We start from the raw sequence: 23,406 nt of genomic DNA, 5'->3' as shown, positions 1-23,406 counted from the left end.
CATGGCATCTTTAATGTCCACCTGATCAGGCAGATGGGTCCTTTGTTATATCATCTGAAACATGGCTGCTCCAACAATACAGCACGTTGCCAATACTCAGGATGCATAGCTCTGTATACATTGGAGCCTAGGATGAGGATTTTAGCAGTAATGGAGTAAGGCAAGTGCATAAGAGAACAAAGAAAGGCCTGCTGCTTTGGTTAGGCCAGTTCTGAAATATTTTGTACAGTTTTGGTCATGAAGTAATGATTTTGGGTCCAGTACAGATAAAATAACAAAGGCTGATCCCCAATGTTAGAGGGATAAGCTATGAGGAACGATTAAATAAGCTAGGGCTCTATATCCTTGAAAAGAGTCTCTTGAGGAGCCTCTGGAGTGGCATGATGCTTAACTGGATAAATTTATCCAGTTCGGGAGGGGGTGTAGGGCGGGGGGGAAGCAGGGAGATCGAAAGCACGGTCGAAGAGGAGGGTCTTGAGATGGGTCATGAAGGGAGGGGGTGGGGCATAGGGACTGCGGGATGGAGTTCCAGAGGGTGGGGAGAGAGTGACAGAAGGCTCGCCCGCTAATAGTGGAGTCCTGTAGCTCAGTGGTTAGAGCACTCGCTTTGCAAGTGAGAGACCTGTGTTCAATTCCAGGCAGGACGAAACCTTGGGCAAGTTTCCTTACTCCACACGCCTAATAATAACCCCTTCAAAACAAAACAATAATAAATTGGTCATTTTCAATCTACGACTGTTTGTGGGACATTGCTGTGCGCAATTGGCTGCCGCGTTCGCCCACAAATATACAGTCAATTCACTTTACAGTGTGTTCTGTGAAGCGCTTTGGGACGTCCTCCCGACGTGAAAAGCGCTATATCAAATGCAAGGATTATTATTATTATTATTATCCTCTGTATGATGGGAAGGTAATGGAGTTGGGTGAGGATGGAGGTGATAAGGTCTTAGAGCCTAGGTTTGAAGGTTTGCAGTTCAAGGTTGCTTTTATTTTGGTCAGCCGGGTGTCTGACACATGCAGAAACCTATCAACCTACTTAAGAGGATCAAGGTTCCTAAGAGCAATTTTTGGACAAATGCAATAATTATTATGTTACACAGGGAGTAATCAACAGCTGGAATGGTTACCAGGAAGAGTGGTTGAAGCCAGGACTAAACTTCTTTTAGAAGTGTTTGAATGCTGTAATAGGACGATTGAACGTTTGGTACACAAGAAGGATAAGATCAAATAGGCTAAAAGGCTTTCTCATCTCTTGTGATATTGTGATCAGTTTCAGTGATATAAAATTGTCCTGAGATGAAGTATTTAACTTTGGTCAGCTGCAGTCATCTACACGATTTATTTGTGGATTTACAAAAAATATTTTGAACTTTTTTTAAAACAAATTGCTTTTTGAGGACCAAAACTGTTCATCATTACCCAGAGCAGCAGACAATGTCTTCAAACTACACACAGGAACAGAGATAAGCAAGATAGAGCTTATCTCTGCTCTGGAGTCCTGTAGCTCAGTGGTTACAGCACTCGTCGTGCAAGCGAGAGACCTGGGTTTGATTCCCGGCAGGGCAAAACCTTGGGAAAGTTTCCTTGCTCCACACGCCTGATAATAATCCCTCAAGAAAAAACAATAATAAATTGGTTACTTCAATGCATGACTGTTTGTGGGACACTGCTGTGCATAATTGGCTGCCACGTTTCACCCACAAATATATAGTCAATTCACTTCACAGTATATTCTATGAAGCGCTTTGAGATGTCTAGAAGATGTGAAAAGCGCTTTATCAAATGCAAGGTTTATATTATTAATAGATAAAACAACACGAGGTTGAGATACTGAAATTCCGCAGACAGTACAATTCACTACAAATTCAAATAAACTATGGATTTCTTTGTTCAGTGGTCACTTCAGGCCAGGCAATTTACAGTGCTGCTACCTTATACCTTCTAATAGTTGGACTTTCAGACAGTAGCCATTTCGGGTCAAGCACTTTTCTCTTTACCAAACATCACATTGTTGCTCTGATAGCAGTTTACATCCTTTCAGTAGCCCCTTTGTGTCAGGCACTATACTTCAACACCACGTCAATACATTTACTAAATGTTGTACATCGTACCATTACTTGTGCAGCAAGAAAGAAAAAGAGAGTCTGAGCTCAGCACAAAAGGGAGCAAAACTAGTTCTGTTTCCTTTCCTCCTCCAAAGATCAACAATGGACAGATATCATACTGTTACTTCATATTTATTAGTTATATTTGTATTTATATGTTGCATGTTATATGTTCCACATATTAATAATAATAAATCTTGCATTTCATATAGAGCCTTATCCTATCAATGAAACATCTCAAAGGACTTCACAAGAGTTTTCTTAAATTGTAGTGACTGTATCTGTAGGTAACTAAATTAGTCCAACAAACAGCAATGAAGTGAATGACTAATCTTTTATAAGTAGGATTGTTGGCCAGGGCACTCCTTTTCCTTTTTGAATAGTGCCATGGGATTTTTAATATCTAACTTTACAGGCAGAATCCGAAGGACAGAACTTACGGCAATGCAACATTCCCCCACCACAGCAGAGGAGTGTCAGCATAGACTATGAGCTCAATCCACATGCTTCCGATATTCAAAGGACTTCACAAGAGTTTTATTAAAGAGTAGTGACTGTATCTGTAGGTAACCAAATTAGTGCCACAAATTTGATGTAGGGTTTCAAACCACATGCTTCCGATATTCTGCATGACATAAATAAATTGTCAAAGAAAACCACAAGCAGTTTCAATGGTCACCTGAATTCATATGTAGCTTTAGATACACTTTCAAACATAATAATCCTTGCATTTGGTATAGTGTTTTTTACATTGGGAAGATGTCTTCACAGGATTTTAAAGTTTAGTGAATAATAATATAATAATAATCCTTGCATTTGATATAGCACTTTTCACGTCTTCTAAATGTCTCAAAGTGCTTCACGGAATATACCATAAAGTGAATTGACTGTATATTTGTGGGTGAAACGTGGCAGCAGTGTCCCACAAGCAGTCGTGGATTGAAGTGATCAATTTATTATTGTGTTTTTTTTCTTGAGGGATTATTATCAGGAGTGTGGAATAAGAAAACTTGCCCAAGGTTTCGCCCTGCCGGAAATCAAACCCAGGTCTCTCGCTTCCGAGGCAAGTGCTCTAACCACTGAGCTACAGGACTCCACAAGCTGCTCTGCAGAGCCAGCTGCAGCTCCCGATGCTCTCCAAAATGAATGCATTTGTAGGCAAACCCAGCAGCCAATTTGCACACAGCAATGTTCTACAAACAGACATTAAGTTTTATCTGGATGATTATTGACCAAGAGAAACTACCATCTCATTTTGAATAGTGCCATGGGATCTTTAACATCCAGATGGGACCTCGGTTTAACGTCTCATGAAAAATCTCTAAAAAAAGTGCTGGAGCTTCAAATTAAATAAATTACCGTTCAATATTTAATCTCTCTTAATGGGAGAATGGGGTGGAAAGAGATTCATAAAAGATTTGATATTTATTGAATGTATTTATGAATCTTTCTGAAACATCAAATTTTTTACTCCAATTTCTAATATACAGTCCAGTCTTCATTTTAGCTTTTCAGAAACTTTCTGCTCAGGGTCACTGCTGGAACTGTCTGGTTACCTTCTGTTTCTGCCTCTAACATTGCAGTCACCAAGTCTTTTGAAATGGTTCAGCCACATGTGCCTGAAAGTGGGTGTTTCACAGGACTGTATTAGGAGACTAAACTGGGATTGTAATGGAGTCGGCTGACAGGTAGGATCAGTTTTACTGAGAAACAATACACTGTGATTTACAGAGCAAAAGCCGCCTTTGATATATTACTCCACTCACTGGTATAGTGGTATAATGTGAGTATAAACATAAGAGGCACTTTTCAGCCCGTTCATATGTGACTTTCTAGACAACAAAGGAGCAAACCTACAGCACTAAGTCTCACTCATTGGGAATGAGACTCACTCAGTTAAGTTTAAACATGCAATTTATTTTGATGCAATTACAGCTCCCATTTTTAAATGGGTTCGCAATCTGTCTCATTCTTTTAACTCATAAATCTCGCTCCTAATGCTTCCCTGATGCTGACAGCTCTGAGGTCAGTGGGGCAGTGACTTAAGCTCAGTGAAGCTGCTCTGCAGAGCCAGCTGCAGCTCCCGATGCTCTAGACAACACCCTGAGTATATTGTATGGCAGCTTCCACAGCACTGAGCTCACAATCAGACAGTCTTCATTGCTTCACATTCACACTTCATGGCTGTTGGTGGGACACTGCTGTGCGTAACTGACAGCCGTGTTTCGCCCACAAAACACACAGTTCATCCAGTTTGCAGTATATCCAATGAAGCGCTTTGAGACATCTTGACGATATGATAAGGTGCTATATCAATGCAAGGATGATTATTATTGTTAGTCTTATGTGTGGAAACGACTTGTACATAAACAGTTGTTTAAAGCCACAGTGTTCTCTATTCCCACTCCCTCACTGTGGAATGTGTTATGTGTTATCGCCTGTTATTGTTTAGCACTATAATATGGTCCATGCATTTTTTAACCAATTTTCCTCCTCCAATTTCTCTCTCAGCTCTTCTTCTGAAGGCATTGAATTCCTTTTCTACCTGTAATAATAATAATTCTTGCAATTGATATAGCACTTTTCACATCTTCTAGATGTCTCAAAGCGCTTCACAGAATATGCTGTAAAGTGAATTGACTGTATATTTGTGGGTGAAACGCGGCAGCCAAATGTGCACAGCAGTGTCCCACAAACAGTGGTGGATTGAAAATGACCAATTTATTATTGTTTTGTTTTGGAGGGATTATTATTAGGCGTGTGGAATAAGGAAACTTGTCCAAGGTTTCACCCTGCCTGGAATTGAATCCAGGTGTCTCGCTTGCAAGGCGAATGCTCTAACCACTGAGCTACAGGACTCCACAATGGGAATGGTTGCTCGACCCCTCCAGTACCTCACCCCAAAAGCATCAGCATCCATTTCAACCACGGGGGTATCACAGCCCAGCCTGATCCTGTCGGTTCTCACCACACCTCCACACATTCTGCCAGGAGTCTCTGGATAGAACCCTAACTGATTATTCCTCGCAAACCCAGGGCACTCAGGCCATTTGCAGAGCCACGGTTGCTGCCCTAAGATCAGAGAATTTAATACAGACTAGGATTTGAACCTGCCACTTTCAAGTCTGCATGATTTTTGTGCTACACTGGAGAGGAGTGACTGCCTTTATCCCTTATGCCATTGGTGCAGCTAGTTGTAGACATACTATCTTTTTGTGTCAGTCTGTCTCAGTTGGTAGCACTTTCCCCTCAAAGTCAAAAGGTTATGGGTTCAAGCCCCATATCAGGACTTGGAACCCTTATAGGCTAAGATGATGCACCTGCTGCATTGTTGGAGGTTTCATCCTTCAGATGATACATTATACTGCGTCCCTGTCTGCCTGTTCAGATAAATCTTAAAGATCCTATGGCACTATTCAAAAAGAAAACAGAGTTTCTCCCAGTGTCCTACCCAACAATCTCCCAAATAAATTTGGTCAGTCACTCCATGGCTATATATGTCACATTGCTGTGCACAAATTGGCTGCGGTGTTCACCCACAAAACACACAGTTGATCTATATTATATGCTGTGAAGTTCTTTGGGGAATCCTTCTGACCTGAAAAGTACTATATGACATGCAAGGATTATTATTATTCTACATATGTTATTTATGGATCAGAAATATATCTCATACATAACAATTAGGGACCCTTATTGGATCTCAGAATGTTAATATTGGGATTGAAAATGTAACGTTGACAATAAGATTCAAAAATAATTTTGTAAGTATTGAATCCCTGCCAGTAACTGGACATGTTCAATTGTGATCTCCTTCCGGGTGCATCAGTGAAGGAATCCTTGGGTCAGAGTGACGCACTGCCTCCAAGATTTAACATTTATAATTCTTTGGGGAGTTTTATTGACAATGACACTTTTTTTTACCTCGTTCTCCTTTCAGAGGTGGATCATGTGAGCTCCTAACACTTTGTCTCCAAACTAAATTTGATCTCTCAGAATTTCCACTTACCTCCAATCCTCAAGCAGGACATATTCTAACAGCTGTCTGGTTCTGACACATGTGCTGGCCTGACCTCACGGGAGGTGAGTGCAGATTCCAGGCAGACACCAGGGTATCATTTAAATCCATTTGCTTTGAAGAACATTTAAGTTGACCTTGGGATGTGGGAGTGTTTATTGCAAGTGAATGAAGCCTGTTTAATTCAGACTTTTACGTGCTGCATTTAGACTTAAGACAAGCCATTGAAAATTCAGAGCCAATGTGATTTTATAACCCTTGCTTAAATCACCTGAACTGATTCTATATCTGACTGCAGTATTGCTCAGTATTTATACTGACCCAATAAGTAGCCTGAGCCCATTGTGGAGTTACTTTTATTTTTGCTGTACTTGTGCTTTACACATAACCAATCACTACTGTCAGATCGCAGAAATGGATTAAATTGGACAGTAGCCAATTGTTATTGGATTGGATTCTTCACAAGAATGTTATATTTCCCCTCACCAAAAGGTACTAACTACAGAGAAAGCAGAGGGTTCAAAATAGCAATACAACAACAAAAAGTTGCATTGATATGCCGCCCTTCACACAGGGTGGTGTCTCAGAGTACTTATATAACACAACACAATTTATATTTATACAGCACCTTGTATGTTGGGAGGACTTCTCAAAGCACTTGGCAATGTTGGTTGGGCACCCAAGCCTCAGGTAGGAGCTTAGCAGGGTGGAAAGGGAAAAAATGACGAAAGGATTCTTTTGTGAACTACAGAAAACTGATTTCAAAGTTAAGACTAAGTCAACAACTTCTCAAAATTTGGCGCTCAGAAATGTTAAATAAAGAGAGTAAATTAACAGCCAGGCAGAATTTCTCCCCAGTGTGCATGAGGCTGGGCTGTTTTATGACACAGATAGATACGTGCTGGGACATCGTGTCAGCTGCATCCGTGCTGTGGCCTTGGCACTAAAATGCTGGTGCTAATCTCAGTGGCACCAACTCCAAGCCTCCACTTTACTGAAGTTAGCTTGCAGTGTTTCAACTTCCACTGAAGTGAAAGCAATTGGTCAGGATCCACTCTTTCTGCCTCAACCATTGGTGGGTGAGCATTTAACCACTTTGTTTCTGCTCTCTAGAACTGTCTCCCTAAATCCCTCCAACCTCCCACCTGCCATCTCTGTCTCCCGCCTAAAAAGCTACCTCTAACTTACCTCATGTCTCTCCCCATCTCTCACTCGTTGAGCTCCCAATACGTGTCTCTGTATAATGCTTTGAGATGTTCTTCTTTGTTAAAGGCACTATGTAAGTGAAAGTTGCTCGGTTAATTTAAATTGCAAACTTAATTTTCCTGATGGGCTAGTGGGTATTTCTGAGTAGTGAGCAGGCGAGTGAGCAGACGTGAGCAGGCGAGAATTACGGGAACGGGAGACATTGTCGAGAAGGAGCAGGACCGGGGAGAGAATTTACAGGAGCCCATTCGAGGCAGGCGGGCGAGAGGTATCTCGGAGCTTTGGTGCAAACCAAGCGAGTTGTTCCGGCGTGGGATCAACAAGGTTAGTGTGAGAGGCGAGTGCAGCAGCGAGGACTCCGGGAGCAAGCGGAGAAGTCAGAGCGGCCAGAGCAGAGACCTCGGGTGAGCCGATGAGGCACGGGGGCCAAGGGCTCGGTGTTCCAGGCGGGGAGGTTCCAGGTGCGGAGACACCATTTCAAAATCTCTCACCTGGACCAACGGCTGAAACAGCCCATGTGATGTCACTTCTGCCTGCTATCTTTCAAACCTTCCAGGCTAAGTATTCCTTTTTATTTCTATTCCTCACCTCTTCCCTGTCCTCCTCCTTTACCACCCTGTCCAGCATCTCTCTCCCTTTCTGGGATGTGTCAAAACAACCTCAGCATCACCCATGGCCTAGATATCTCTGACCATCACAGACAAGGTCATCTCAGACTACTTCCTCATTTCTCTCTCCTCTTATATCACCCTCCCCTCCTCCAAGCCATCCACTATCTTTATCTGCCCATGGAAAAAGCTCCCCACTGATTCCATCACAAATGCTCTCTTCCTCGGACCTTTTGACTCTCTGGCCTTCCACCCACAGTGATCCAGACGCAGCCGTCAAACTGTTAAACAATCACCTCTGCTCAACTTTCAATTCCCTTGTCCCCCTGAAAACCAGACAAAATATCCAAGCCTACCTGCTCCCCTTGGTACAACAGTCATCTCCGCTCCCTCAAATCCCAAACCTGGTTGCTTGAGCGCAGATGGCACAAAACTAGCCTCACGGTTCATCGATAGCTGTGGCTCAAGTATCTTCATACCTACCAGCGCTCCCTCTCCCAAGTCAAAAATGCCTTCTCTTGACAGGTCATTCTCGAAGCCAAAAATAATTCTAAAATCCTGTTCTCCATGACTCACCACCTCCTCCACTCCCCTTTCTCAAGCACCCTCGATTCTCATTTCCAATACTAAATGCAAAGAGATCCTGGACTTCTTTATCTCTGTGATAAATAACATCTGCCTGGCTGCCTCTTCCTCCTCCCCACCATTGTTGCCTAACCCCCCCCACCGCCTTTCTCCTTCATTACCCTCTCCTACCACAGCCGCCATCCTACACTGCTTTACCCACATCTCTCCCTCCTCCCTTTCACCCACCATCCCCCAGATGAAGCCCACCAGCTGTTGCCTCGATCCCCTCCCCACCCAGCTTCTGGTCACTCAACTCCCCCTTCTCTGCCCACTGCTGGCTAACACAATCAACTAGTCCCTCTCCTCAGCTCTGTCCCACTCTCCCTCAAAAATGCCGTCACTCCTCTCCTTGAAAAACCTACCCTCGATCCCTTCAACCTCACAAATTTCAGACCCATCTCTAACCTGCCTTTCCTGGACAAAGTTTTGGAATGAGTCGTTTTGCAAATTAACTTTGCTCACACCTTTCCTTCCACTCCCTACTCGAACTCTTCCAGTCTGGTTATCGCGCTGCCCAAGACACAGACACAGCGCTTGTCAAAGTAACAAATGACATCCCCTCTCTCTGTGACCAGGATTCCCTCTGCCTCCTTGTTCTCCTGGACCTCTCTGCCAAGTTCAACACAGTCGATCACGCCATTCTCCTCTACTGCCTCTCCTCCCTCATCAACCTTAGTGGAACCATGCTCGCATAGTTCAAGTCCTACTTAACAAACTGCCAGTCATAAATCCCTTGCAAATGATCTTTCCTCCCGCCCCGCCCGGTCACCTGCGGGGAACCCCAAGGCTCTATCCTTGGCCCCCCCCTCCTCATCTATATGCTCCCTCTCAGTGATGTCATCCACAGACATGGGGGTCAACTTCCACTTGTATGTGGATGACACCCAAATCTACTTCTCCTCCTCCAGTTGCGACTCCCAGTCCGCTGATGTCCTGTCAACCTGCTTGAAGGACATCAAGGCCTGGATGAGCACAAATATCCTGCTGCTGAATGTTAGCAAGTTGGAAGCCACACACTTTGGCTCCTGTCAATGTATTTTCTCCTGCGGGTCTGAACTCCTCAACCTCCATCCGCAAAGGGCTCTATATAAATGCAAGTTGTTGTTTCATGAGCATGCTTTAAATCTGCTGAATGTAAACACACTGACTTGGGGTGTTGCAGTGACAGCTCCACTACAAGGGGCCACATACCAGACACTTTACAGCGGAAAGACAAGAGCTCATCTGATCTGAAGGGTGGGAGATGGTGTTCAGTACCAGATGTTGGTCCAACTTCAGCAGCTGAGATGCCAAGGTAGACCTGTGCTGCGGCCCATGGTATGCTGATGTGCCTCTCCCAGCAACTGGTAGGGAGGGGTTCCCTGATGTGGGCTTGCAGCGTTCTCCTCCTCAGGCTGTCAGAGTGTTGTGTAGAGGCCAGCCACTGGGACAGAAGGAAAGTCGGGGAGTTGTGTTCCCTAGGTTGCTCTCAGTTGCTTGAGTTGCTGTTTAGAGAGGACTAAAATGAGGTTGGCTATTCTTTTGTCTGAGCATCAGGGTTGAAAAAGTGGTATTCATTACTTAGATTTGCAACTCCGAGTTGCAAATAGTGATTCCTGCAGATAATCGGATATTTGTCATGCTGGCTCTTTGGGACTTTGATCCGACTCAGCCCCAGTAGGAGGTTACGTTACAGCCAAGCTGCTGCGGGTCAGCATGACAGAAATCAGGTTACCTGCAGGTAACATCAGTGACATGTGATTCAAGGCCTAAAATGACCTGAAAAGCGTAGATTTTCAGTTTCAAGCAACGATCAGTCTTTAAATAAAAGTAAACTCCACGGGCTCCCCCTGATGGTTTATTGGGTAAAGACAACACCTACTGTACTGAATCAGGTTAAAAGTTTGATTCCTGGTTTGTGCTGAGTTAGTGCAGTATAGGCAGGACAGAAGTTCAGTCTCTACAATTGAAGGCCTTCGTAAACCTCAAGTAGGGTAAAGGTAGGATTTGGTAGCGGTGCATTCTACAGTCCCAAATTCTTCCACGTTCACAAAAAAATAATAGCCACTGACTCCTGCTGAAATTCCATGGTAGCAGCCGAGCAGCTTTGACCAAGTGATCATGTATCAAATGATATTAAGCAGTGAGTACTGTCAGAACACGAGCTGTCAGATTCTACCATCATCAGATGTCACATTCGACACTTTCCAGCAGGACTGACTGGATAGCTATCAGGAATGGGAAGCCTGGATGATTTTTCCATTCCCAACCCAAGAAAACTGAGGGCAATTGTGAATACCCCTCCCCCAATAAATCTGCCTGACATTACCTAGGCCAGAATAAATCAGGGGTCAAACCTGAGACCCTCCTAGATATGCACAGCTCAGTGCCAGACTAGGCCACTTAGGTATTCACTCACAGCAGCTTGAAGTCACTTTACTTCATTCCAGACTTAATGCAGAAAAATTCCACTTGAGGCTAGATTTACTATTTTCTGAGAATTTCAGAGCATCCAGAACTTGGCAAATTCTTATATAGTTTTAACTTTGATGTCGGTTTTCAATAAATTCGTAAAATAAATTTGCCAAATTCTGGATGCTCAGAAATGCTAAGAAATATAGTAATAAATCTAGCCTCAAGTGGAATTTCTCCCCATATGTTCTCAATAAACTACAGCACAAGCATTCATTCACCTTGTCTTATAAACTTGAGGCAACTTAAATGAAGTTGTTCAACCGGAACTAAGCTAATCAAAACTGATTCTTGCATTGCAATCAAAAATATTCCACTTCAAGCTTTGTGAAGGACACATCCGTTCCATTACCCACAGTGGATCCCATTCCATGTTTTGTGATAAAGATAATCTGGTGACTGAGATAATAAATTTTCAGAGTATGAGTTTGGTTTTGACCACATTGCTGAGAAGGCTGGTGTGAAGAACAGCATGCACAATATACTGAAGTTACTTTTAAATAGAAGCGCATCCTGTGTTCTTTGATCACTGTTTTCCATCTCCCAAGGATGTCAACAGATGCCACACTCCGCATTTCTGAAGGCATTTCTAAAACTCCGACTGGCAGTCAGAAATATAATGAGTTTAAACAATAGCTATAATTATTGCACCATTCAACTGGATTCAGATCTGAAAACTGAAGTAATTATTTTTTCTATGTGTCACTCCAGCTCAAGAAAATTGTGGATTTGTGTCACAAAGTAACTTGTGCACTCTAAGCTGACATTCCAATGCAATATTGCATTCTCAGAGTTGAGATGTTAACCTGAAGTCCCACTTGCCTGCTCAGGTGGACATTTACAGATTCTGTGACACTATTCAAAAAGAGTTGTTAGTTTCTCCTAGTATCCTGGCTAATAAAGATAAATGATTATTTATTCACTTCATGGCTGTTTGTAGGACCTTGTGTGGCTGCCCTATTTGCTACATGTAGCTATCAGCGTGCAGAAGAAATCTGTAATTTAGAGCTGTATAGTGTACAATTTGAATTTTGTTCAGCATGTCCATTGAACATAAATCATCCTATGTCTATGAGTTTGTAAAATAATTTCTGGAAGAACAGTGCTGAAGACGTACCAAAAAGCACCCAACTTTCCCAGGCTTTTATACATGTGCATTAGTTCCGCTACAGTCAAACTGTTAACATGGATTCTCTGTGCTATGTGAGCTACAATGGAAGCTGCTGTTCGAACTAATCAAGGCATAGTCTGCATTCAGCCTCAGTCGTCCATTTGGATTAGACGTTATGTTGCAAATCTGAGTGCACTTTCCATTTGTTTCTAATGTGATTACTTCACAGAGAATGCAATTGTAACATTGACCAATGACAATTTCTTCAGTATATTTAACAGAGAAGTTTATCAGTTTAAAACTTAATAGCAGAATGATGTACTGTAAGAGTACATTAAGATGTAATTTTGAGGATCAGTATCTTCAAGAAGTTAAGAGAAACAGATGGTCGTTTAATCATTAAAGCACCAACTGTTCCAAAACGTTTCTTGCATGAATAATCAATTATCTTTTGAAAGAAACAATTATTCAGCAGTGTATCCACATTATCATCTGATGCACATTTTTTATAGCAGCAAAACCATAGATGCTAAATAGTATAGGTTGCTTCCAAACGTTCCTTCATTTTCTATTCAGTCAGGTTTCAGGAAATCTCAATAAAACTTCCATTAGTGAAGGTGTTCCACAATTGTATTACTGGATGTCCCTGTGAGTTAACTTTATTAATGGCAACTTGCACCCATGACTGAAATATTTTTAGTAGGTCAGGATTGATTGGATAATAGTAAAATATTTTACCCCAAAATGTATTAACGCTTTGGTTCAATTTAGGTGTCCCCCACAAAGAGTGGGATAGAACCACATGGCATCAATTTCACTACGTGGCAATATTAATTCCAATTGTATGAAGAACAAAGTGCTACTATGTAATGATTTCACAAGTAATTCAATAATTAAGCTCCAATACTTCCCTCCCATGTGCCACTTGGAGGTTCATCTGCTGTTTAATATCTTCATCAAGTGACAGTTACCAAACCTATCCAGTGCCAGAATTAGCTTCGCCTCAGATTGGAGTTTTCAATTAACCTTTAGCTTCCTGAAAATGCTTTTAAATGCACAATAGAAATCCATGACTAGAAGCCTAGGAGACGTAAAATCCTAAGGAAACACTCAATGCTTTGCAGAACAAGCAGTTTTCCATATTAATTTATGGCAAGCTGTAAGAGGAACCATATGCCATTAGTTTAAGAAATTTATTGGAATGTTGTCATTCTCTATTTAAACTGCCTTTTTTTGGAATTAGCTTGCAGAGCAGACAAACGCAATGTGGATTTCACGCTTCTTCATCAGAAAATAATAATAATAATCCTTGCATTTTATATAGCGCTTTTCACGTCGGGAGGACGCCCCAAAGCGCTTCACAGAACACACTGTAAAGTGAATTGATTGTATATTTGTGGGCAAACGCGGCAGCCAATTGCGCACAGCAATATCCCACAAACAGTCGTAGATTGAAAATGACCAATTTATTATTGTTTTTTGTTTTGGAGGGATTATTATTAGGCGTGTGGAGTAAGGAAACTCGCCCAAGGTTTCGCCCTGCCTGGAATTGAACTCAGGTCTCTCACTTGCAAAGCGAGTGCCCTAACCACTGAGCTACAGGACTCCACAGGTGGCGTAATATGATGTGAAATGTAAAGATTTGAAATTAAAAAATCAATTCTTGCAACCAGACATCAAAATAAATCCACTCGCTGAATTCAAACACCCACTGAAGGAATTCTGAATGGTCTGCAGGGGGAATCTATTTAGAAGTGTGTATGTGTGTTGGTAGGGGGAGGGGGACGTGGAAAATTCCCAAATTTAAGTCAAATGATCGCATTTTCTGGCCTTGTAATAATAATATAGCACATTTTGCCCCGGGTATTTAACACCATGTGGCTTACTGGGTCTTCCTGGCTCATTAGCAGCACTTGGAGGAGCAGACCAGTCACTAGGGGAAGATATTCTTCTTGCTTGCTCCTGTTGACCCAACAAGCCAACCCCAAAGAGTTCTGGTGGGACAAACTTGCTAGTGTTGTATTAAATTGAAGTAAATATGTTTATGTATAGATTTATCGATTGCAAAATATTTTAACCCATTATTTTATTGTTCACTATAACTTAAATGTTGAATCATGTTTTTAGATCTTTATCAAACCAGTGAGGGGTTCTTAATTACTGTAGTTTTAAGCCTGAGCATATATACATCATTCAATTCATTCATCCCTGTAATTTACCTTGCCTATCACATATGTGACTTTTATTTTAATTGGTATACAATTACAGGAAATTTATTCTAGCATGTTCCCCAAGTATAAGTGTAATTTTGGTTCAGTTAGTAGCACTCGCACCTCTGGGTCAGAAGGTTCTGGGTTCAAGCCCCATGTCAGGAACTTTATTATTATCATTTGAGCTCATCTAGATTGATACTCCAGGGAGGTTTGGGAGAGCTCTGCATTCTTGGGGGAGTTCTGCATTGTTGGGAGATGATCCTTAGTTTGGGAAGTAAGCATGGTCTCCTTGACACTGAACTGGTTTCAAAGTGATATGCTTGTCAAGGGAATGTCAAAATGGAATCAACTCTCTGTGATAGTCTCGGTAGTTCGGTTCCTGAGCAAGATGGGTCCGCAGGATTCCAGGGCACTGCTGATGATAGACCAGCAAGCCTAGTCTATCGGCAGTATGTGGAGGGACAGACCAGTCACTGAAGACAGGCATTTTTCCCAATCAGTTCCTTTTAATCCTAGAAGTGGAATCACCACAGGTAATCTGGCCCTAGCTGGATAAGGAGTGAAAAGCTTGACAGATTTCTTTCAATGGCAAGCTATGCAGTTTTAGCTAGTTAAACTCCAGCAAAACCCCATTGAACACTCGGGGGTACCCAAACCTTGACTCTTGCCAACCAGCACTAATGCTCTCCAGAATTAGGTAAGCAGATGCATCCCTCAAGGGAGAGGGCACATTCTATTCCAGATTTAGGGACATTTCCACGTGCAAGTGGCAAACATGGAACTCTCAGTTTTATCGATTGCAAAATATTTTAACCCATTATTTATTGTTCACTGTAACTTAAATGTTAAATCCTGTTTTTAGATCTTTATCAAACTAGTGAGAGGTTCTTAATTACTGTAGTTTTCTGCATGGGTCAGACATCCAGCAGACTAAAAAAAGTGCTGTCCTTCAGATGAGACAGTCCTATCTGTTTATTAAAGTGAACATTGCAAGTTCTCTGCAGTTGTAACTCACTAGTTCACACTCAGGGTCTGGATCCATAAATAGCAACTGCAATTTGGAAATAATGTTTCCTACCATTAATCAAAGGAATGTCATGGTAACCAGCAGGAACTCTGTTCCAGAGGTAAATTACATCTGGGCAGAGTCCCTGGCACTTCTACTTATCAACAAGAGAGTTTGATTTACAAATTGGGAGTAATTGCCACAGTTTCAACTCCATTATAACTTTTTGCCAGATACTTGTTTGGTAACAATATGAGTCTGAACAGAATCTTTTATATATATCCCTGAACAAAATATTTTATGTATATTTTGTATATCCATATTTCTGTTCCAGGGAATTAGTCAGAAGCAATTTATCAATTCTGTATTAATTTCCCAAAAAAGGGTTATGATTCAGCTATAACGATGAGGTGAAAGTCTTTCTGCCAATTATACGCAAGTGTTTTTTGAATACATATCAACCAACAAGTAAACTTGGATGTGAATGTAAGGTACCTTGAATACTCACTGAGTATGTCAAAGCAGGACAAACCAGAGGATGTGAAGTTGGACGTACAATCAACAAGATCAAAGAGTACAGTAGTATTCAACAGTAGTATTGGTCAAAGTATCCTTCCTTGTTTGTCATCCAATACTATCTCTGTAAAGCGTTCTAAAACATTGTCCTACATGAAGGGTGCTATACAACTGCAAATTGTTGTTGTTGAAAGTGTTGGCAGGAAAACATTTCCAACCTCCTGATAATAACCTCCTGATAAACTTCCAGGCAGGGCGAAACCTTGGGCAAGTTTCCTTACTCCACACGCCTAATAATAATCCCTCCAAAAAACCCAAAACAATAATTAAAAATTGGTCATTTTCAATCTACGACTGTTTGTGGGACATTGCTGTGCGCAATTGGCTGCCGCGTTCGCCCACAAATATACAGTCAATTCACTTTACAGTGTGTTCTGTGAAGCGCTTTGGGACGTCCTCCTGACGTGAAAAGCGCTATATCAAATGCAAGGATTATTATATTATTATTATTATTATTAATATTACTGAATCTGGCATGTACGATTTGCAGCATAGCCCAGGTTGATTGCCTATTGATCTTCCCTGCCACCCCACTTTATTACTATCCATGGCTGCTAACTGATGGATAAAACAAGCATCTTAACCAGCATGCAAACAAACCACTTTGAATGTCCGCCAAATTTAGCATCCCCCCCACCTCCATCTGCTGAAGGCATTTGACTATTTATTTCTAGAAGTTGGTTTCTCAGGCTTAAGGCACTCTCTAGTATCCTTACATAAGTGGCCATTCATTTGCAAGGCTGAACACTAAGGTTAGCAAGATATTCCACCACATTGGTGATCAGATCCACAATTGATCACATCCTCACCCAACACAACACTTTACAGCAGGAGTCAGTATATAGTGATTGGCAGTCATTGTTGAGTCAATGGGGAAATCCCAATGTAATATTTTTCTTCACTCAATTCTCAGTTCTTCTAAAATTTGGATCAAATAAAACACTGATGACTGACACAAGTTTGTACATCATTAATAGAAATTTATTTCAATTTATAATTGCATTTCACTAAATTGTGAGATTTTAACTGTTACATTTGATCCTAGAAGAACAAAACAAAAAACAAAAGGAAAAACAAGGAAAAAAAGATCTGTGGAATAACAAGCTCTTGACTGAGTGGTTGGCGATGAAACTCAATGGAAGATAATACACAGAACTATTTTTCTATCCATTCACATTTTACCCAATAACAAAGTAAATAAATGGAATATGCAGTAACAGTCATAATTCTCATATAAAACGCTCTTGACAGTTTGTTCATAATTCAGCAAAACACTTGCATTGCCTTAACCCCACACCAAATTCAGGGATTTCTGGGTACATAACTATACAGGTTAGAAAGTAGACTCTTTCTGTGACCAGGATTTATGGCTATAAAATCCTCCTGTCTTTTTGGAGGAAAAAATTAAGTTTGTTGAACACTGTTAAATGTTGCACTTTTCCCCTCACTAATATCTCAAGAAGCTAAAAGGTATGAGCCTAGGTTAATTATTCTCTTCCTCACGCAGGTGCTGGAACACTGAAGAAAAGTCTTTCTGGGCATAACCCTTTGCACACATCATCCGGTAAATCTGATGAGACAAGGATCCTAATAGAACTGGAGTTTTGGAGTTTGTGGCTGCGTTTTGTGCCAATCCCAAATCCTGAAAAGAGGAAAAAGGAAAGAGTTAAACATTTTATTGAACCTTTGTGCTTAGAACTTACATTGTGGCCTTGTTCTGGTCAATGTTATATTAAGTGTAATCTGTTATTTACATTGCACACAACATTTCAGCTCACTGGTTGTCCTGTTTGGAGAGCTGACATATGGACATTGGGGAATGCAAGACTGGGTTCAGCTGTAAAGCTCCCCCTCCCCATGGACAAATAACCAATCAGTGCTCACTGTCCAGGATCACAAATGGAGATCGCATGGCACTATTCCAAAAGAGAAGGGAGTTACTCCCAGTATTCTGGATAACAAACCACCAAATTGGTCATTCAATTCAGGATTGTTCAAGATCCTCGTCATCACTTTTAAAGCATTCCAAGGCCTTGCTCCTCCCTACTTCTGTGACCTAGTAAACTACCAATTTGTTGTTGTTATTGAGTTAGTGCATTCAAGAGAGGATGGGGGAAAACTGGCAGGGAAAGGGCAAATAAAAAAGAAAAACTACCAAATGCTTTGAGGAATCTGGGATTTGAATTCTAAATGTGTATGAAGGAGATGTATACATTAGGGATTCTTCCTATTGGAGAGAGGAATGGTGCAACACATTGGAATTCCAAAGCAACTTGGTAGCAGTGGTACAAATTTCAACCTCTCCACATGGGAAGCTCCTGATCTCATCCCTGCAATCTCATGAGAGGGCCAAGTAACCTGTCACCTCCCCACAAATAAGTGAATCAATATGTAAGTCAGACAAAGTCAGATTGTCCCTATCAGCCAAAATATCACACATTATGAAGAAATGAGAAAAGCAGGGAAAAAATCCACACTAAACCCAGCAGGTTTCCACAAGACTCACCTTTGCTCTGCCTTGGAGTGATGTATACCATTACATGTGAAGTGCACCGCGTGGTGAGTTCTTTGTTGAATGAAGCGCAAGGAGGATGACACTAAGCTGAGTTCAGCTGCTTCCTCATAGATAAGAACAGAACAACATGCCGAGGAGGAAGTCACCTTGAGATTCCTCTCAAGCACCTCATAGCTGCTGGGTTCCAAAATGGCATCAACAGACCATTGAGTGTGAGCAAAGTCTCTCCCGTCCTTCATCAGATTGACAGTGACCCAATGGGGATCGAACAAAGAATGGCCTATTTTAAAAAATACATACCTTTGCCATCAGTGCTGTGCTAAATCCTCCTTGATAATCATTAGCAGAAGGGACGCCCGCCATCACTCCTGGCACAGGGTTGTATGTGTCACTTGACCAGCATCGACCCGAGCTCATATTCAGAACTTTCGCCAGGAGCTTCTGGTCAAGCCCTAGCCTGTCAGAAGTCACAGATGAGCAGTTTCAGTGTCAAAGTGCAAGCAAGGCTGACCAGTTATCTGCTATTTGACCCAACACAGTCATTTGTCTCATTCTAGTGCCCGTCTTCTAAAATGATAGAGCATTCATTTTGGATTTATGACACAACATTAAAGTGATTCTAAGTCAGTCCAGCATATACAAATTGAACGAAGCTATTAAATACACGGTCAATAAACTTTAAAGAGATGGTACCCCTTCTGGTGACTTGTACAGACTGAATACAAAAGGCATTAAATATAATGCTTGTACAACATTTCTTTTTCCTTATTCTAGTCTTCTCTAACGACAAAGCTGAATTGTTAGAATATGCAATTAGCTGGACATTAAATGCTTGTTTTAAGATATCTATAAATGTACACACATTACACTCTTATATTGGTTACTCACAATTATTTTCAACTTCATCTGCATTTTATCCAAAGTGAGCAATTTAATGCTGGGCACAGTGTGGAACTATTTCATAATGGGATTATATAATGTCTGTGGCAACTCAACCAACCGCAACACAGTGAATATATCATGCCTATGTAATAACTAATCACAGGATATGAAAAATTTTTTGAATGGCTTATGCACCAAAAAAATACACTGTAACGTAAATTACATTTTCTCCAGGAAGCACTGTAGTATCACTTCGACTTACAAGACTTGGGCTCCAGAGAACTCAAGTTGCAAGTCAGAGTCCCTCTGAAAGTAGAGTTTGTATCATGTACAAGGACTTTAAGCATTTTAAAATTGTTTTTAAAACAGTATAGAATTTTTCATAAAAGAACTTTTCCCATTTGTGGTCAAAGAAAGGATAAAAATGGGATAAAAGTGTATCTGGTGGCTGCAAAGGTCTCAAGTGAAACATTTCAGCACATTTAATCCATTTCTAAATGGCTTAAGGTCCACAGGAAAAAAAACTGTTTTGCAACTCAGCACTAAATTGTCCTCAGATACACTGATCAGAAGATTGTTTGTTAACGGAAATGTTAGACCACACATCTGACATGGAATCACTTTAAATGTAGTATTTAAGTCCTGTGGAGTCCTGTAGCTCAGTGGTTAGAGCACTCGCTTTGCAAGCGAGAGACCTGAGTTCAATTCCAGGCAGGGCGAAACCTTGGGCAAGTTTCCTTACTCCACACGCCTAATAATAATCCCTCCAAAACCAAAAAACAATAATAAATTGGTCATTTTCAATCTACGACTGTTTGTGGGACATTGCTGTGCGCAATTGGCTGCTGCGTTCGCCCACAAATATACAGTCAATTCACTTTACAGTGTGTTCTGTGAAGCGCTTTGGGACGTCCTCCCGACGTGAAAAGCGCTATATCAAATGCAAGGATTATTATTATTATTATAGTATAACTCCATATAAAATATTTTGCCATATGTACAGGGGAAAGCTTCTTGTGATGCTGGCATTTTAAATTTAGGTCTATATTTCTCAATCATGACCTTTTTTTTCCTCATCCCTATTTATAGGGACGTGGAAAAGGAGTCCTGTAGCTCAGTAGTTAGAGCACTGGCCTCTATTCCCGCGTTCGATTCCCGGTAGGGTGAAACCTTGGGCAAGTTTCCTTACTCCACACGCCTGATAATGATAACAATAATCCCTCAAGAAAAAAAATAATAAATTGGTTACTTCAATTTACGACTGTTTGTGGGACACTGCTGTGCGCAATTGGCTGCCACGTTTCATCCACAAATATATAGTCTATTCACTTTACAGTCTATTCTGTGAAGCATTTTGAGACGTCTAGAAGACGTGAAAAGTGCTATATTAAATGCAAGGATTATTATTTATATTTATTTATGTTTCGCCCACAAAATACAGTCAATCTACTTTACAATATATTCTGTGAAGTGCTTTGTTATATTATTATACTGTAGACAGGAACCAAAGGATTCAGCAACAAGATCCTGAGTACATAGCTTTGCCTAGAAATACACAGTCATTCCACTTTACGCTAAAAGCCCGTGAAGGGCTTTGCGAGATTCAAGAATGTGATAAGGTGCTATAAATAATGCAAGGATTATTATTTTATAAGAAGCACAAAATATGTTCTAGTAGCTCCATCCCAACAAATCTGTCATTTGCTGGTTATGGGTGGAGTTTATTGAAGTCGACTGTTCTGTGTTCAAAGAATGAGTGTGAGGCAAACGGCAAGTAACATTCAATTTCCTTTGTCAATCTCTACATTAAAATTAGTGCTTCAAAGTAATTCACCAAAACCGAAAGTGGCATTACGATATCTGAAAGAGAGGCCAAGATAAGGATACTGTCCCTCAACCAAATAAAAGGACTCAATGCTGTGAAAAGCACATCATGCCAGGAATGGCACTCAATGCTGTTGCTGCTGTTGGGAATCATCATCATCAAGAGTAGCTTCTGAAACCCTCATTCGTGCTTTCGTCCATAATTGGACTTTAGGTATGATCTTATAGAATGGCGGAACTAGCTCAAGGGGCTGAAGGGCCTACTAAACTACTATGTTTCTATATAGGACATAACTCAGAGGTTTAAACTCCAATATACAAAGGAAATAACTGAAAAATGCACTGAACCACAAATTGCTACTACAAAAAAACTGCATAAAAGCATAGAAACTTGGAAGGTTTGCCTGCACTAAAAATTAAAAAAGAATGAGAACAAAAGGGAACTATGAATTTTTCTACGCTAATCATGGCTGAGTCTAATAACCAAAAATCACTTACTTCATAAGAATAGAGAAACACGGGAACAAAAGGACCATTCAGCCTATCAAGGCCAAAGCTTCCACAGACATGTAAAACCTTTGTCCTGTTATGGACTACAGCCTGCATTTAATGGCCATGATGGAAAATTCTGCATAAATATTTCATGATCTTCAAAGGTAATCAAGCAGAACTCCAAGACATTCGTTCCCACATCTCCACAATTCAACCTTGGCAGCCGTTTGCGCAGACTATACACCCATCCAACTGCAACAGAACCATCATATCCAGTGGACTATTTAATCATTTTCAGAGTTATATCTGTAACTTTTGATTCACTCCCCATCCACATACCTACCCAACTTTTTGGTTTCTGGTCAGTTTGTTTTTTAAAAAAAACACACAATACAGTGGGATTGTTTTGCTGCTAGGAGTCCACTCCACATATCCACCAATCTTCTTATCTTGAATATTGCTGGAGGGATTTTATTTTGAACCTGCATTCAACTAAGAATGACTTTGGATAAAGTACCCATGCCCCAGCAATCAAAGTGTTTACTTAAAATAACATGCAGAGTAATAATTTACAAAAATGACATAGTACACAAATATTTGGATTGGATTGTGTTACAGCCTATAATTCATACAAAACCGGTTCTACTATTAAATATTTATGACAATATAATTTTCTCTTTCTTTGGATCCTGTTTTGGCGAGTTAAGGAGTCATCCCTGACAGCCTTTTGAAGCAGTCAGTAGGTGTATTTGATATAAAACTGCCTATACTACTACATTCAATAAATAAGTCATTATAGACTTCACTTAAATCACTCAATTCCAAAACAACTGAGCACTTTCATGCCTAGATAATAGATTGGTTGCACTGTAGCTAAAATCAGGCAATATCTTCCAAAACATCTCACATCACCAAATAACTACAAATTAAATACATCTAAATCTTTTCATGCCTGGCCTGTATGTGAACAGCTTTGTGATCTGTCTTAGCAATTGTCTCGTGAATCTATTTGCATTACCTTAGTACCAACATCTGCCTCCTTATTATTTTAAACAATTCTAAAAAAAAGCCTCTTCCCCCACAAACCAATTCGCTCCTCCATCTCTTCTGAAGCAGGCAGAATCATGCTAGACTGCGAGAGTATAATTTAGTGGTAGACAACATCTTATGATGCTTCATCCAAGTGTTCATTCATATGAGCCTAGATCAGAAGTGTTGACAGACTACAATTGCAGGTCACATCACAAGAAAACCAAATTCTGTCCCGATATCAATATGCACACATATTTTCCCACTGGGATCACTGAATCATGATCCTGCCTAATTTCCATGGCTATGGCCCAGAGTGCTGAAGCTAGTTATTATGACTTGGCAGAGATTTACTAAATTAACACTGATAGGGTATCTAACCTAGGATTTACCTGGTCTGTATGGCTTGCTTACATACTGGACAGTGCCTTTACTAAATGAGCAAAGTTCCAGGTGTACTTTATTTTATCTCAGTTTTAAGGATGACCGGCTTGTCAGTAACCAATGTTTTACTCTAGTTGAAGTTACAAGACAATTTACATTTTGTTTAACATACATCTCATTATGAATTCAGGTGGGATATACAGAGAAACTGCAATGCAGAACAGCAAAAGAGGCTTTGCAAAGTTTATTCCCCATTTGTAAAGTGTGAAAACTTTTTTTTAAAATGCCATAGCTCAAGGATTTGAATCTGATTCTATAGAATTCTGATAACTCTTTTTATTTAAATTGCAATCTATTTG

At 40.7% G+C, this 23,406-nt stretch overlaps 1 protein-coding gene and 1 non-coding gene across 2 annotated transcripts in view; both read right to left on the bottom strand.

Annotated features, from left to right (window-relative positions):
- Positions 1-3,127: 3,127 nt before the first annotated feature.
- trnap-cgg lies at positions 3,128-3,199 on the bottom strand. The gene has a single exon. It is a non-coding gene; the product is annotated as a tRNA-Pro (tRNA).
- A 13,681-nt stretch (positions 3,200-16,880) lies between these two features.
- hibadhb (3-hydroxyisobutyrate dehydrogenase b) overlaps positions 16,881-23,406 on the bottom strand; it is a 63,606-nt gene continuing 57,080 nt past the window's right edge. The window contains 2 exon segments of the mRNA XM_042332125.1: positions 16,881-17,563; positions 18,737-18,893. Coding sequence (XP_042188059.1) covers positions 17,405-17,563; positions 18,737-18,893 — 316 coding nt within the window. The 3' untranslated portion in view covers positions 16,881-17,404.

Source organism: Callorhinchus milii, unplaced genomic scaffold (genome assembly GCF_018977255.1).
Source record: "Callorhinchus milii isolate IMCB2004 unplaced genomic scaffold, IMCB_Cmil_1.0 Scaffold2, whole genome shotgun sequence".
NCBI lineage: Eukaryota > Metazoa > Chordata > Chondrichthyes > Chimaeriformes > Callorhinchidae > Callorhinchus > Callorhinchus milii.
The sequence above is the reverse complement of the archived record's forward strand: the minus strand, read 5'-3'. Positions and strand labels throughout refer to the sequence as shown.